Raw genomic sequence first — 16,216 nt, 5'->3', positions numbered from 1 at the left:
CCTCCCTCCATCCTTGCTCCTGTCTTTCCTCTGTTCTTGTATGCAGAGACACCTTTCATCCCTTAAGCTGAGAGAGCGGCATGCATACATTAGGCTGCACACTTCTCAGTCTGCCTGCCGTGTGTGTGTGTGTGTGTGTGAGAGAGAGAGAGAGTGTGTGTGAGAGAGAGAGAGAGAGAGTGTGTGTGTGTGTGTGTGTGTGTGTGCTTAGCCTGCATGGTGCTTTGAACATCTCCCCATGAACCTCATCTCCTTATATCTCACAGTTTTACTAAAGGGACTCAAGAACAGCTCAGCTCAGCTGTGTGTGTGTGTGTGTGTGTGTGTGTGTTTGATCTCATGCACCTCATGTATTACATGAGGATGGAAGGTACAGTAAGCTAAGCCATACTAATGACCTAAGCTGAATTTCCAACCCAATAAGAAACACACACAGCCACACGTACACACACACATACACACAAAAACACATTCACACAAGCTAATAAACATTTGGATTCAGGTAAAATAAAAAAGACAGCCAGAGTGATATGAAACCAATCAGGTAAAGTGTCAACTGACATGGTAAGCTGTAGACTGGCAGATGTGTGTACATAACATCCTAGAGACAGTCCTACCAGCTAAACAGACCAAGACTGTTAAAAACAAACAAACACACACACACACAGAGAGAGAGAGAGAGAGAGAGAAGCACACAGCAGGCAGCCAACAGCTCACAACCATTTAGAAAGAATACACACACACAGACACACACACACACAGATCATGATTGGGATCCTGTGTGATAATGAGATGCAACAGTATGCAGGTGTGTCATAGGTAGCACCTCCTATTGACAACACACACACACACACACACACAAAATACCTCATGGTTTCCAGAGTGTTAATAAGATGCAGGTGTCATAGTGAAGACCTCCTGATTTATGGCCACTCTTGCATTACTGACTAACTGGAGTGGATCTCATACACACACACACACACTGACGACTGGCGTAGGCCATTCTCACGCATGCATTGTCTTTAATGTAGTGAAATTCCACTGAAGGGGATTTAGCTTAAGCCTTAGCTCTTTTGTCTCTGTTTTGGTGAAGGGTGGCAACGTGGGGTAATTACATCTTATCACTCCACGTATGTTACACACACACCACACACACACACACACACACACACACACACACACACACACACAAATACTGTAGATAGATATGATTAGATAATAGGCAAAACAGCATCATTCATGTTCATTTAGCTTCATTAGTTCTGAAAAAAAGAATGAAAGAAGGAGTCTTCCAGAGGATGAGGTCAGCAAGTCATAGAGCAATCAATACAGACACACACACACATACATTTACCATAAGTCGATGTAACCAGTTGAGAAAGTAATAAACTCACTCCTGGACAGATGTCCCCAGAGAGAGAGAGAGAAGAGAGAGAGGGGAGAGGAGGAGAGAGAGGAGAGAGGAGAGGAGAAGAGAGAGAAAGAGGAGAGAAGAGAAGAGAGAGGAAAGGAGAAAAGTGGTTCTCTTCTCATCTCCAGTTCTTAAAGTCTGAACTAACTCAATTATGCAAATCTCTCTCTCTCTCTCTGTGTGTGTGTGTGGTGAAAGGAAAGGGAAGAGTGAAGCCCATTGGAAAATCCATGAGAGATTAAGTGAATTAGAAGAGTGGAAAACTGCTCTCTCTCACACACACACACACACACACTCTCACTCTGTCATCCTTTAAACCGAAGAGCTGAATATCCATCCAGCCCATTCCAGTGGAGTGGGGAGATACATACACTCTCCCGCACACACATCACCATGACAACCTGCGCAGGTCACTGGTGTGTGTTATAATATATACGGCATGTTGTGTACACTTCCGCATGTGCCTGTGGGAATGTGTCTGTATGTGTGTGAGAGAGAAAGACAGACAGAGAGAGAGAGAATCTCTCAAGTGAGATGTATGTGTGTGTGTGTATCTATCCCGCAGAGTCATTTAGAGTTCAGGGACATGTGCGGGGGCATAAGAGAGAGAGAGAGAGAGAGAAAGTGAGAAGAGATCATGCACTCTTTATTAATGTTCATCACAGTTGGGATGTGAGAGTGTGTGCGTCGTGAGAGTGGATGTGTGTGTTGGCGTTTTTCCAGTGCTACTATTTGTCTGTTATTCCATTTTTGTTTAGCACCCGAATTTTCACCCCTGGTGTGTGCAGTGTGTATGGGTTTATGTTCATTACAACAGTGACCCTGTTCATTTGCAGCAGCTTATGCTCAGGCCTGTTACAGCAGTGTATAACGAAATTAAATTTTGTTTGGAGAGGGAGTGTGTCGGTGTGGTGTGAAAGTGTGTGTGTGTGTGTGTGTGACACTGTAAGTTCTGGTACCTTTTCTCTTGTTGGTCATGTGCTGTGAGTGTGTGCATGAGCTACGTACCTATAGCACCACCTAGTGGTTCAACAATATAACACACACTCAGATGGCACACACACATTTTTGTAAGGCATTTATTCATGAAATACACACTTTTCAATTTTTCAACAAAAAAAGCTTCCATTAGATAGCAACTCCCCCCGACTCAGTTTGGGCTTCCGTAATTAATCAGCTCGTTAATTAATCACATGAACAATAAATAAATCAGAATAAAAAAAGCAGAGGACAGATCAACCTCCAACAACAAACCCAAAGAGAGAGAGAGTGAGTGTGTGTGTGCACAGGGAGAGGACTTAAATGAGCGGGGATGATTTTATAGCTGAAATGTATATTGCACATTTGTTCCTTTGGAATGGAATGAGAATATGTGTGTGTGTGTGTGAGTATGTGTGTGATTTTACAAATGAAGTGTCATTTTACAAATGGGATGTAGGGAATAGTGTCACAAGAAAGGTTTGGGTGAGTGTGTGTTTGCATGTTTTGTGTAGACAAAAAAACATTAGAGAACAATATACTTATTAAGACATAACTTCACATATAAAACTAAAATGAAACCTCCACTGCAAAACCTTGTGTGTGTGTGTGGCTCATCCTCTCCTGAGGCAGTTCAAGAACTGACCAGGGAACATAGGTTTGTACCTACATTCCAAGTGTGTGTGTGTGTGTGTGTGTGTGTGTGTGTATGTGTGTGTGTTTGTGTGTGTGTAAGAGAGAGAGTGACAGATGCACATGGAGTGAGGTGACATCAGAAACCTGCAGGAAAAAAAGATAAGATGTTGCCCTCTCATGGCAAAACAATGTTATAGCACCTGACACACACCCACTCTTAAACTTAGTTACCATGTGTATTGAGAATGCCACTATTGCCTACAGAGACCATTCTATGAGAGATGATAATATATTTGTGTGTGTGTGTGTATATGTGTGTGTGTGTGTGTGTGTGTGTGTATGTGTGTGTGTGTCTGTGCACATAGATAAAACAATAGCATGGCTGTAGGAACCGGTTGTAGTTAGATTATTCGAGAAACACAGATGTGTTTTAGCACAGCTGTAGAACCTGTAAGACCCCTTTAGCACCATGATCGGCTCAGAGCACCAGAAGCACCAGGGGTTGCCACAGAAACACTCCCGTAAACACCTCAGGATAATACAAACAAACATGACATCACACCACCAGGGAATATAGGTTCATACCAAGTGTGTGTGTGTGTGTGTGTGTTTGTCTCATGGACAGTATATTAACCTTAATCAACATGATTCCTGGTTTGTCTATTTATGTGGTCAGAAATATCAACAAAATCTTCATTATTTATCAGCATAAACACAGGAACACAAAAATAACAGACAGATTGTAGGATGCTCTGTCTTTGTGTGTGTGTGTGTTTTGGTGGAGCTGGTTAGTTATCTGGTAGGCAGCTGGACAGATCCCAGTAAGGAGCTGGTTGTCTGTATAAAATCATCTACATTCTCCACCCCCAAACTGACATGTGATTGGCCATCAGGGTTGAGTGGCAGTCAAACCTACCAAACCCAAAGGTCAAAGACCATGTGCAGGTCTGATTAAGAAGCTAAGTGTTTTAAATACTCATTAATATTTACACAAATGCTTTTATCCATGAAAATAAAAAACAATTAAAAACATTGTTAAAGTTTTAGAAAATGGCTGGCTATGCTTTCACTTAGTCTCTCATGGGTAGGTGTGTGTTTGTGCCCTTGTGCACAACTGTGAGTGTGTGTTTGTGTGTGTGTTATGTGAATTTATGGCCCTGTGTGTACGTATACCTTGTGTGTGCAGCCTTAAAGTGTGTGTATGTGTGCGTGTGTGTGGATTAATCAGGTACTGCTGCTGAAGCTTTGGGGCCTGGTGCTGTTAGCAGAAACAGTGCACTCTACTGGTGAGATGGTGTCAGTGGGTATTAGGGAGGAGGAGAGCCTGTGCTGTGACCTCCTACAGGCTAATGCTAATGCTCAAGTTAGCCCCATAGTACAGTGCTGCGTATGCAAGCAAAACCCAGGCTAGCCCCATAGTCTGCTGCTTATGCAAGTTAAACCTGCATGTCATGAACACTACTTTCATCGACTAGATGTCAGCACGCTCCGAGGACACAGAGTTATTGGTTGCCAACTGTGCAGACTAATGCTAGATGATCCAAACACAAGCTAATGTGTGGCATCACAGGCTGCTAACTCTGAATGCTAATGCTAGGTGAGCGGGCTACTGCTAATGCTAGGTGAGCGGGCTAATGTATGAGTTAATGCTTTCGTCAAGTTCATCAGTTACTGCTAACAAAGCTGTAGCTTGCGCTGTGGGGTGTGTGTATTTGTGTGTGTGTGTGGGTGCGCGCATGTGTGTGTGTTCTCCTGCTACTCTCTTTGTAGCTAGGTGGGCTACCCACGGACTAAATGGCTACACACCGCTAACCCCCAACAGCACTTAAGGAACTGTTCTAAACAGTCTGTAATCTTTCTCTCTCTCTGTCTTTTATTCTTCTACATCTCTCCCATCCCCCTCATAATTATTTCTATGTACAGGATTCTATATAGAACATAAATTACGACACTCATTTCTGCTTATTCACAGTCCACGGTGGAGAAGGAGCCAAAAGCAAAGCAAGAGACAGAAGCTCAGAGACAATATACCAACGCAAACAAACAAACAAATGACAAACAAACAAACAAACAAACAAACAAACGGTCCATAATAAAAGTCTTCAGAGCTCGCGTGGCCAGGGCCGGGGGGACAGTCACGCACCCCTCCACCCACCGAAAACAAAGAGCTCCAATTTGTCCTGCTGTGGGTTTCTCAGACGGAGAGAGCAGATGGGTCTGTCGGTTAACAAACAGCCGACAATGGTGGTGGTGTTGTTATTATGATCAGTTGTTTGTCGGTGAGTTGGGTTGTAAACAGAGCACCAAGTAGGTTCTGGGTCCATGTCTCTATTCTGTACAAAAGTATAAATATAAAGTTTATAACGTTTAATATTCCGCCAGCTCTTCTTGCTTCACAGACGCCGCAGGACGGCATGGGCTGTTCCTGAGGCTGTGTGTGTGTGTGTGTGTGTGTGTGTGTGTGTGTGTGTGTGTGTGTGTGTGTGTGTGTGTGTGCGCCCCCCCTGAAATGATGCGTATGTGTGTTTTGGTATGAATGTGCTAACCCATGAGTATGTGTGAGGTATGTACGTTAGTGTATGTGTGTGTGTGTGTGTGTGTGTGTGTGTGTGTGTGTGTGTGTGTGTGTGTGCATGTTTGTTGGCTTGATCGTCTCTGCATAAATACTCCATAACACATCATGTGAGACTGGTCCCTACAGCAGGTCCATCTTGGGTCTGTAATGTAGAAGCAGCGGTGACTTCTGGAGAATTAAACACACACACACACACACACACACACACACACACACACACAGCAAGGTTAGTGGAGACACCATAGAGAAAGGCAACATCCCCTTCTACTCCCCCCTGCCTTTCAGACAAACAAACACACAAGCATCTCATTACAAGGAGCTGCCTTTGCTCACCTGTACGCGGCAGGGCTCACCTGTACGTGGCAAGGCTAACCTGTACGCGGCAGAGCTGACCCGTACGAGGCAGAGCTAACCTGTACGCGGCAGAGCTCACCTGTACGCGGCAAAGGCTAACCTGTACGCGGCAGAGCTGACCCGTACGAGGCAGAGCTAACCTGTACGCGGCACTTCATCACGGCGCATAGCACTTCATCGAGGCGCCCTGAGGTGCTGGATAGTAGCCCTTCCTTATATATAAATGTCACAGTCCAATTTACATGCTTTCTCTTTACAGCTACGTTTGCTTTCTGTTGATACCTTCCGTACATGTTGACCAAGGGGCTATCTGCATGTATCTCTAAGACCTGCCTATCAGATGGACAGCTCTCTATGACTACTACAGTATCTCCATGAACAGTACAGGTATCTCTGTCAGGAGTACAGGTATCTCTGTGAGGAGAACAGGTATCTCTGTGAGGAGAACAGGTATCTCTGTGAGGAGAACAGGTATCTCTGTGAGCAGTACAGGTATCTCCGTGAGCAGTACAGCTATCTCTGTAAGCAGTACAGGTATCTCTGTGAGCAGTACAGGTATCTCCGTGAGCAGTACAGGTATCTGTGAGGAGTACAGGTATCTGTGAGGAGTACAGGTATCTCCGTGTGACTAGCATCTGTATTCTCACCTTAAATCTCCACCTGGTCACCACCACAAATTTGAGCGTGTGATCCTTTCCCAGAATCTCCTCATTGCATAAAATATCCAGCTGAAACGAAAGAGAAGAAAAAGAAGGAAAGGAGGAAAAGAGGAGTGCAGCAGAGAGCAGGAGAAAAGAGGAGTGCAGCAGAGAGCAGGAGAAAAGAGGAGTGCAGCAGAGAGCAGGAGAAAAGAGGACAAACTATTAATCACGGCTCACACAATTATTCCTCCTCCTTGTAAAGTGTCAGCAGAGGATGCCCCTAAATGTGTGTGTGTGTGTGTGTGTGTGTGTGTTGAACAAATATGGGTGAGAGAGAGAGAGAAGGAAAGTGGAGAGAAAGAGAGAGGGAGAGGGGCGAGGAACAGCTGGATAGTTTCTCAGCTCCTCTCTCAGATCCCCACTGTGCCACTGACAAGCACAACACGACACACACCACAGACGACAGATGAGACGACATATGGTGCTCATACTCACATACCCACACACACACACACACACACACACACATATACACACACACACAGCAAATCAGGTGGGAAGGCAGAAACTTGGACGGAGTTAAAATCCACACTTTTCAAAATCCCTCATAAGTATTTAGAACAACACAAACACACAATCACAATAACACACTCTTACACACACAAACACTATCCCACTCGACCACACAGTCACACAAACACACTCCCAGAGTTACACTAATACACTATCCTCTTAACACACCATGAAGGTTTGTGGTGACCATCTCTGTCACAGAACCATCACCACCATGGCATCATGTTGATGTTGATGATGATAATGATAATATCCAATAATAAATGCAGGTATTTGCATTATGCACAGTAGTGAAGCGTGAGGTTTTAAACTGGGGAATCCCAAACATGAATTTGAAAAACAAGGGTTGAGGTGGTGTTTAGCTTGTGAGAACATTGGCCACGAAATTTGAGTGATGCCATAAATCTAACGTTAGGCTACATCACAAGAGCCGTTCTAAACTAACACTCCAGATTAACCTCTTGCCAGCTATCAGCAGTAGCCTATTTGTCTGCATTACTAACCGAGTGACAAATTCGGTTTACCTGTGCACTTCATCTTCTCATTGGTGACTGTCCTGAATTCTCTTGTAGCCTGCCATGATGTCCTGATGTCTTCAACAGTGTTCTCAACTATCCCTAACATCTCGAGCTAGCAATGAGTATCCAGGTCTGATCACTGTCTTTCATAGGCTAACAGCTGCTGTGCTGTCTTATTGTTTTCCCCTCCTTCATTTAGCCCATATATGTAAATCTGCTTTGCTCTGATTCTGCTAAATTTCTTCAGCTATGAGGTTAAAACACAGGGGCAATTAATATGGTTTTGTTTCTTTTAACTTGCATAAAACACAGTCCTGCGGCTTATACACAATGCGGCTAATACACAGGAAAGTACTGTATTATTTATGCATGTGTACAACAGTAGTCCGCTGACAAAACTTTGCTACTCAGGTCAAATAGTTCGTCACATTGGCATGAATTATCTGATTGGTGTGAGCTAACAGGCAGTTGGATTACCATATCCGTCAACTTGTGATTTTACTGTATATTTTCCGTGGAAGTCAACATTTGTGAGTTTCCCACACACACCCACTGAGCATTTTTTTTGTCTCCTGCAGCCCAGTCATAGCGGTACGCACTTAACAACTTTTTCGCGCCTGTGGGTGTATAATTTGATTGGATTCCTACCGTAAGTAGCCTGCGTTTAAGTGTCTGTAGAGTGAGAAACTTTTGACGATTTCACTGATTATGCACATCAGGGGTGTGATTGGCAAAAAAAAGGAAAATATCTGAGAAACGGGTGACACAACCCCCCTTACCCTTTAAATGATGACATCTGATGCCTTTTACGGAAAGTATTGATACATTGATATAAATATATTTCAAACATTATAGCATATTACAATACAGCCTATAAGGCCTAAAGAAAACTAATTTATAATAGAGCAAAGTAGCCTAGGCCTACACAAGACTAAACCAAATTGGCTGAAATCATTTTGCCAACAGTGACGCAGAACCATGGATTTTTTCCATTTATAACATGTTTTGTTTATAACTTAAAACAACATTGAGTAAATTATTTACTATAGGCCTACTTGATGATAATATATAGCCTGCCCCCTAACAGTCCTCTGGGCCTACGTACAAAATAGTGAATCATGTGATAGGCCTACTGATATTGAGGCTGATTGAAGAGTTTGCAACTTGAAGGTTGTTGATATTTCAGTTCCAAAGAGAATCAAATTACATCGATTCCTCTCTTCCCAAAGTAACACTGTAGGTCCTACACCTCTCCTCCTAAAATAAATGTTAGGCTCTGTTTTAAGCTACTGCACCAGGATTGTGTAGGCTAACTGGCTACAACACTAGTTTTACAAGCGCACACACTAAATGGAGAGCTAGGGTTAAAATGCGGACTGCGCCTTAAAATTGGCAACTTTTTATCTATCAGCACAATGCTACAGTAGGCTATTTCCACTATATATTCAGCTCAATATTATGTGCAAGACATTTACTAAGTATGCCAAAGCTTTGATATCTTAGCACCGTCACCATAACGTTACGTTTTCTCATGGTGAGATGGCGTCCTGAAATATGTTTTAGACAAGGGGCGCAAGGTTCACGGAGGTGAATGGCTGGACAAACGCAAAATGACAATGTGTTAAACAATGTAGTAGGCCTAAGGTAGACAGGCTTTGTGGTTAAAACTATGAAAACCTGTAAGGTTAGACTAGTCTGTCACAGCTAACTTCAAGCACAGCTTACACGTGCAGAAATTAAAATTCAATATCATCATCACGCGATTCATTATCGGAAAATCCTGACAGCGAACCCGATGCAAAGCCAAAACGCCGCCTAAATCAATTTGTTGACCTTTACCGTTTCATGGCTTCTGCTGAGAAACTAGTTCGCCACACACACTGAACTTGAATCAAGCATTCTTCAGAACGCAGCTGATCAACCCGTCCCGTCTACTTTCACTTTCAATTAAATCCATTAGTAAACGGAATACACTACTTGCGGCGGGATATTCGGAAAGATGTGAAGCACAAAACCCGTCGTTATTGTCAGCGGCCTGTTATAACAATGGCTTGTGTTATACAGAAATATAGCCTACCTCTGACTGACAGACCCCAAAAAAAAAATCTATCTATTTGGATCTATACGAATTGTGTGGGTTTCATTTTCAAGTCGAAAAAAACGGAATTCCGTTTAAAAACGAAAGAATCACACCCCTGGCACATATTGCCCAGTCCCACGTTGATTTGCCTTTATGGCGGATGTTGAACAGATAACCAATGAATGAGCCAAATCCGTGATCAACTGCAGACACCAAATTGTGATTAAATATTCAATCAACTGACAGCCTTGGTAAGTATGCGCATGATGTGTGTGCATGTGCGACTGCATGTGCATGTGCGTACCTCATTGAAGGACGTCAGGTTAAGTTTTTTGGCGATGAACTTCTTGAGGTGAAGGACGGTTGCCTGAGCTGAGCAGCGAATCCACTTCCTCTTCAGACCACGCAGTTTACTACTGTTACACTCCAGACAGATGCTCACCTACACATACACACACACACACACACACACACACAAAGAGTCATATCCACTTCCTCTTCAGACTACGCAGCTTACTACTGTTACACTCCATACAGATCTCACACTCTCTCACACACACCCCAAACGAAGCAACATGAAGGTATGAAGGTAACATGAAGGGAAGATGTAATGTAACACACTCCTTTATAGATCTGCACAGGAGTGTCTGTCTGAGGGTGTGCCCTCTAGCTTTATGTGTGTGTGTGTGTGTGTGTGTATGTGTGTTGGATGAGTAGGACTAAACGAGCAGAGTGTGAGCCTGAATAAAAAAAATAACTATAAAGAAGAATGCTGCCCCTATAAGGATGTATCTGTATGTGTGGTTGTCTAGGTGTACCTGCTCGTCGCTCCGGTGATAATCGTTGTCCTCCTCGGGCTTCTCCTGCTCCTTATTGGCTGAGTCCTCGGTCTTCACATCACCTGCAGCACACAACACACAGTCAACACACCAGTGGGACAACGTGTGTGTGTGTGTGTGTGTGTGTGTGTGTGTGCCTGTGTCTGAGTGTGTATGTGAGTGAGTGTATGTGTAAGTGTGTGCATGAGTTTGAGTGTGAGTGTGTATCTGTGTGTGGGTGTGTGTTAGTGAATCTCTGTGTGTATGTGTGTGTGTGTGTGTGTGTGTGTGTGTGTGTGTGTGTGTGTGTGTGAATGTGTGTGTGTGTGTGTGTGTCTGCGTACCATTGCGTTGGGTCTCCAGGTGAGGTTTGAGGTTACAGAGTTCTCCTTTCAGGTCCCCTGGGACCTCCATCCCCAACTTCTGATAGAACTCCCTCTGTTTCTTAATCTCCGCTGGAGAGAGAGAGAGAGAGAGAGAGAGAGAGAGAGAGAAAAGGTGGGGGGGGGGTCATGTTAAAGACGACCATCGTGATGAAAAACTAGAATAGAATATGACCGCCGCTCAGTCCTGTACATCCGTTCCGCGAAAATAAATCACACTTCAATTTGTCTCCATATTTTACTCCATCCCCCACTCTTGAAACTTTTGTGTATGCTTGTTTGGCATGCCTGAGTGTGTGTGTGCGGCTGCACAGAAAGTAGCCTACTGGTGCTGAAAAGGTGAATGGATTGTAGAATAGCCAAAGAAGATGTAGCATTGTTATAAAACCTTTAAAATCTCTAAACAATCACAAGTAGGGCAGTTCATCACAGTTCATCCATTGCAACTGGATTGATGAAAGGTCACTTACACCTGTAGGCTACATTGTATTTGGGAAAAGCAAAAGGTATCAGCATAATGTTATTTATTTATTTATTTGTTAGTTATGTATTTATAAACAAAAACATCTCTGTCAGTTCCATGCCGTTTTCAACAGCTATCAAAAACAAAAGGTCATTTTTGGATGGATGGATTTTTTGTGAATGTTTCTTCTTCTACATAAGATTTTAGTCATCTTTAGTTCATGTAATACTTTATTGTCAATGCACAAATTAAGTAACAGTAGTCTGAAACGTTATTGTTAATGCACAAATTAAGTAACAGTAGCCTAGTCTGAAACGAAATGCTGTTTTACATCTAACCAGTGGTGCAAATAACTGACATGTCCAAATGGGCCTTGATGAAATGCGTCGCTAGACTGTTCATACACATTTTAACGGGCCAGAGTTGAAGAGCTTTTGTCCGTTATTGTTCGTGCAAATATAGGCTGATTCATGTTCCCTTGCATTGTTTAACTGAGGTCCATGGCTAGTCTGGCTTTCATCAGACCAAGCTCAATCTTTTAAGAAGTCAAAAAATAAATAGCGGGCAGATCAGGCTGGGTTCACCCAGCCTAGTCCATAGGCACCGATATTGTTTAATTTTTCGATTGAGATATACACGCTCTGGCTATTCTAAATGCAAAAATGCATCAGGGAGTTATGACAAAACGGTAACTAACAAACTAGATCCTAATAGAAAGCTGTTAGCTTCCCTAAGCTACAGGTAGGATTATAAGGTAGGCCTATTTACAACATAAATTGTCAATAGGCTATGGTGGCGACACAAATAAAATCTCCTTTGAAACCAATGGCTTCGCCTTACAGTATCAAGCGGACTTAAACTGTCATATCGTGGCGAAAAGTTGTAATAACATTCACGCAGCTCCATGAGTCAAGGAAAGCGAATGAAGTAGCCACTTCTAAATGGGACCCACTACACAGTAGCTTAAGGTGTTTTGCTAAAGGAGCCATAATGAAATGAAGGTGTCATTGTTTGGATACTTCACACACACGTGCTTTTTAATTTCACAGACTACAACTACCAAGCTGTAATCAAAGCACATCGATTCCCCTCTCACACCCTGCACGCACTTAAAACAAAATAAACAGGCTGCTCTCAGTCTCACGATGTATAGGCAAAACTGTATCAGACCGGGTGTAACGTTGGTAAATCTTCCATTGCACAGAATGATTTTGTAGCACGTGCAATAAATGACAGGCGAAAGATCCAAACAGTGTTGCTATACATTTGCTTGGTATAACCGCATTTATAGTTTTCTACAAATGCAATCAATCAAATGCCTCATAAACATAAATTTATGTTTATGTGTGTGGGTGTGTGTGTGTGTGTGTATGTGCGTGCTTGTGTGTTTGCCTGCGTATGTGTGTTTGTGCATGTGCATGCATGCGTACATATGTCTACTGTGTGAGTATGTGTCATACGTATGATTACTGTAAATGTATGTGTGTGCGTGTGTATCTGTTTATGCACATGTGTGCACATGGAATGGGTTAACATGACCCCTGGAGGCAAACTTATGGAAAAAGTTGGTCATCCTAGGCCCTACAGTTCTCAAGATATTCACAGAGAACTGTGTCTGCCCTACCCTCCTTTCGGGGGGTCCAGTCCAGCGGGGGGGGGCTACAGATCAAAACGAAGAATGACGGTTTCATGCTATCCATGTGGGGGTACATGCCCACCAAGTTTTGTGTACCCCGGTCTTTCAGTGTCCTGGGAATCCTTGTTGGTGTACGTCACTAAATGTACACATAAATTATTTTATTGTAAGGCCCCCATGAACGAAAAGTACACAAAACTTGGCATGCATTCGAGGGTGTCATAATGATCCTACACTTTTAATTTTGTGCAGTTTTGACCTTGTCAGCCAGAGATATTGTGATGAAAACACCTAATTTTTTGCTTTTTAATTTTTAACTAGGTGGCGCTATACATGAAATAAGTGGTAATGGGATGGGTTGACATGCCCCCTTAAGACCAACATGCAAAAAGGTGGACCTCCTAGGCCCCACGGTTCTCGAGATATTCACAGAAAACTGTCTCCCGCCACCTACAGGCCAGTTGGTGTATAGTAACATAAATTAATTTATTGTGTGGCCCCCCATGAACGGAATTCCACAAAACTTGGTGTGCATACAGAGGGTGTCATAATGATCCTACACTTCCAATTTCGTGCAGTTTTGACTATGTTAGGTCACAGATACCTTCAATTACAACACCTCATTTTTACTTTTTTGTGTTTAACTAGGTGGCTTATACATGAAATGAGTGGTTATGGAATGGGTTGACATGGCCCCTTGAGATCAACATACAAAAAAAAAAAATGGTCCTCCTAAACCCTACGGTTTTGAGATATTCTCAGAAAACTGTGTCTGCCCCACCTCCTTCGGGGTCCAGTCCAGCGGGGGGCTACAGATCAAAACGAAAAACGATGGTTCCATGCTATCCATATGGGGTTACATGCCCACCAAGTTTTCGTGTACCCGGTCTTTCAGTGTCCCGGAATCATTGACGGAAATTTGGGCAAAAGAAAAAGAAAAAAAAAAAAAAAAAAAAAATCTGACTAAACCTATATGACCGCCGGCTAAGCGCCGGGCGGTCATAATGAGGAGAAGGCGTGTGTGGAATGGTAGAGACAGAATGTGTGTGTGTGTGTGTGTGTGTGTGTGAGTGTGTGTGTGCAGACTACTTGTTTTCGTATTTGGTAGCCTAGAACTACACAGGTTGGTAGAAAGAGGGCTGCAACAGCTTGGGATGACCAAACAGAGGGCTAAACGGCTGGCAAACAACTGTGTCATCTCTGCTATTATTAGTGGCCGCCACATATGGCAGAGACATTGCTACTTGTACCCTTAAGGACTGAGTATTATGCTTATTGAATGATATTATGAAGACCTGCTGTATGTCACTGGTCCATGAGTTTGTGTATGTATTCTACTGCAACCTTAATATTTGTGTTTGTGTTCCTGTACCATTTTCTTTATGTGGACATTAATAAATGGTTAATGTGTGTGTGTGTGTGTGTGTGTGTGTGTGTGTGTGTGTGTGTGTGTGTGTGTGTGTGTGTGTGTGTGCACATGAGGAGAACATGTGTGTGGAAAGCCAGAGGTGTGCTGGGGAAAGGGGGCAGAGAACTCTGAAGACTCACCTTCCTGAAGACCTGGAACCAGTTTATACACAATGTCCTGCATGGTCCGATCATGACTGAGAGACGGAGGGGGAACAAGAAGTACAGAGATACAGGGGTGTTTAAAAATTGCAGAGAGGAGAGAGAGAGAGAGAGTGAGAGAGAGAGAAAGAAAGAAAGAAAGAGAGAGAGAGGAGAGTTTAAACAGCAGGAGAAAGGACAGTTAATTTCCACAGGGCAGAGTGCAGGCCCTAGAGCTATCATATGGAACTGGAGAGACTGAGGAAGTACCACACCCATTCTGTTCAATGGCTGATGCTAATAGGCTGAGTAAAATCTAATTCCAAGTAAAGTTCCATTAAAGCCATTATAAGGACACCATAGGATATTTTTAATGAAAAAAGCTAATGAATGTATACGTTAGAGGAACAGAGAAGGGGTTTAGGGGTGTAATAAACTGCTGGAGCTCGTCTTTAAAGTTTGCGGTGGCCAACTGGGGATATTAACTTGCTGACATTAACCCTTTAAACCCAGACCCCCTGGTGTAGGAATGAGAGATGTCAAACTCATCCATCCCATAATACCCCACATAAGCCAGCATGTGACTCACACACAAACATATGAGTAAGAGAGAGAGTGTGTGTGTGTGTGTGTGTGTGTGTGTGTGTGTGTGTGTGTGTCAGTACTTACCCGATATACTGCAGTGGATGGCTCTGATGAATAACAATTCTGCATGTGGGACAAGTGTTGTTCTCCTCTAGATACTTGACAAGACAGCTTCTGCAGACTACACACACACACACACAATCAACAATTATGACCATTTTAAAGGTATTGTGGATTTCTTTTGCTGGCCCATCTTTACATGTATCTGTGCTGTTCCTGGCACAGTTGGTCTGAGTGTGTTACCCAGGGAAGGGAATGTGTGTGCTGAGCGATATGTGTGTGTGTGTACTGTTCTGAAGTGCTGCTGAGCCAATAGTGTGCTGTTCTGAAGTGCTTTGGTGCCCTCTAGTGTTTAAATACAGTAATTTCACACCCTAGCCACCAGGAGGCAGTATGGCTCTCTCTGCCCCCAAGTCTGACCCTGAGTCTACAATATGGAGAATGATCTGTCTGTAGAGCCGCAGAACCACAGCCACAGTTTCACCACAACAAATTCACCACATACTAATCTTCACACACACACACACACACACACACACACACACACACACACACACACACACACACAGTAAACTCCATTTACACACTCATACACACACACTCTCATATCCTAAACCCTATACCCTGTAAATGTTGTATGTTCAATAAATGTAAATGTTCAATACCAATGCTAAGTAGCTTTGAATAAAAAAAGTCGGTCTGCTAAATAAACATAAACCTGTCAACAGTACTACAGGGCACCATCATACAACGGAGTGAACTGAGATTGCATTGTGTGTGTGTGTGTGTGTGTGTGTGTGTGTGTGTGTGTGTGTGTGTGTGTGTGTGTGTGTGTTTTCTTTTTTGAAATGCAATGTTTATTGAGTTTTGAACATAGGGACGTATACATACAGTAGCATTCGTCTTAAGTACAGCAGTCAAATGTTCCCATAAAACCCCCTTCCCCAGATTCCTACC

General features: G+C 43.1%; 1 protein-coding gene across 1 annotated transcript in view; it reads right to left on the bottom strand.

Annotated features, from left to right (window-relative positions):
* Positions 1–5,613: 5,613 nt before the first annotated feature.
* The window catches only part of LOC125307568 (polycomb group RING finger protein 3), a 20,692-nt gene continuing 10,089 nt past the window's right edge, over positions 5,614–16,216 (bottom strand). Inside the window, exons 4-10 of the mRNA XM_048263612.1 lie at positions 15,284–15,380; positions 14,615–14,670; positions 10,929–11,039; positions 10,585–10,667; positions 10,071–10,208; positions 6,602–6,682; positions 5,614–5,768 (exon numbers count right to left, since the gene is read on the bottom strand). Of these exons, the coding sequence (XP_048119569.1) occupies positions 5,721–5,768; positions 6,602–6,682; positions 10,071–10,208; positions 10,585–10,667; positions 10,929–11,039; positions 14,615–14,670; positions 15,284–15,380 (614 nt within the window). The 3' untranslated portion in view covers positions 5,614–5,720. The remainder of the gene's footprint in view (positions 5,769–6,601; positions 6,683–10,070; positions 10,209–10,584; positions 10,668–10,928; positions 11,040–14,614; positions 14,671–15,283; positions 15,381–16,216) is intronic.

This window comes from Alosa alosa, chromosome 14 (assembly GCF_017589495.1).
Source record: "Alosa alosa isolate M-15738 ecotype Scorff River chromosome 14, AALO_Geno_1.1, whole genome shotgun sequence".
Taxonomy (NCBI): Eukaryota; Metazoa; Chordata; class Actinopteri; order Clupeiformes; family Clupeidae; genus Alosa; species Alosa alosa.
This window is presented reverse-complemented; position numbering and strand designations above follow the sequence as displayed.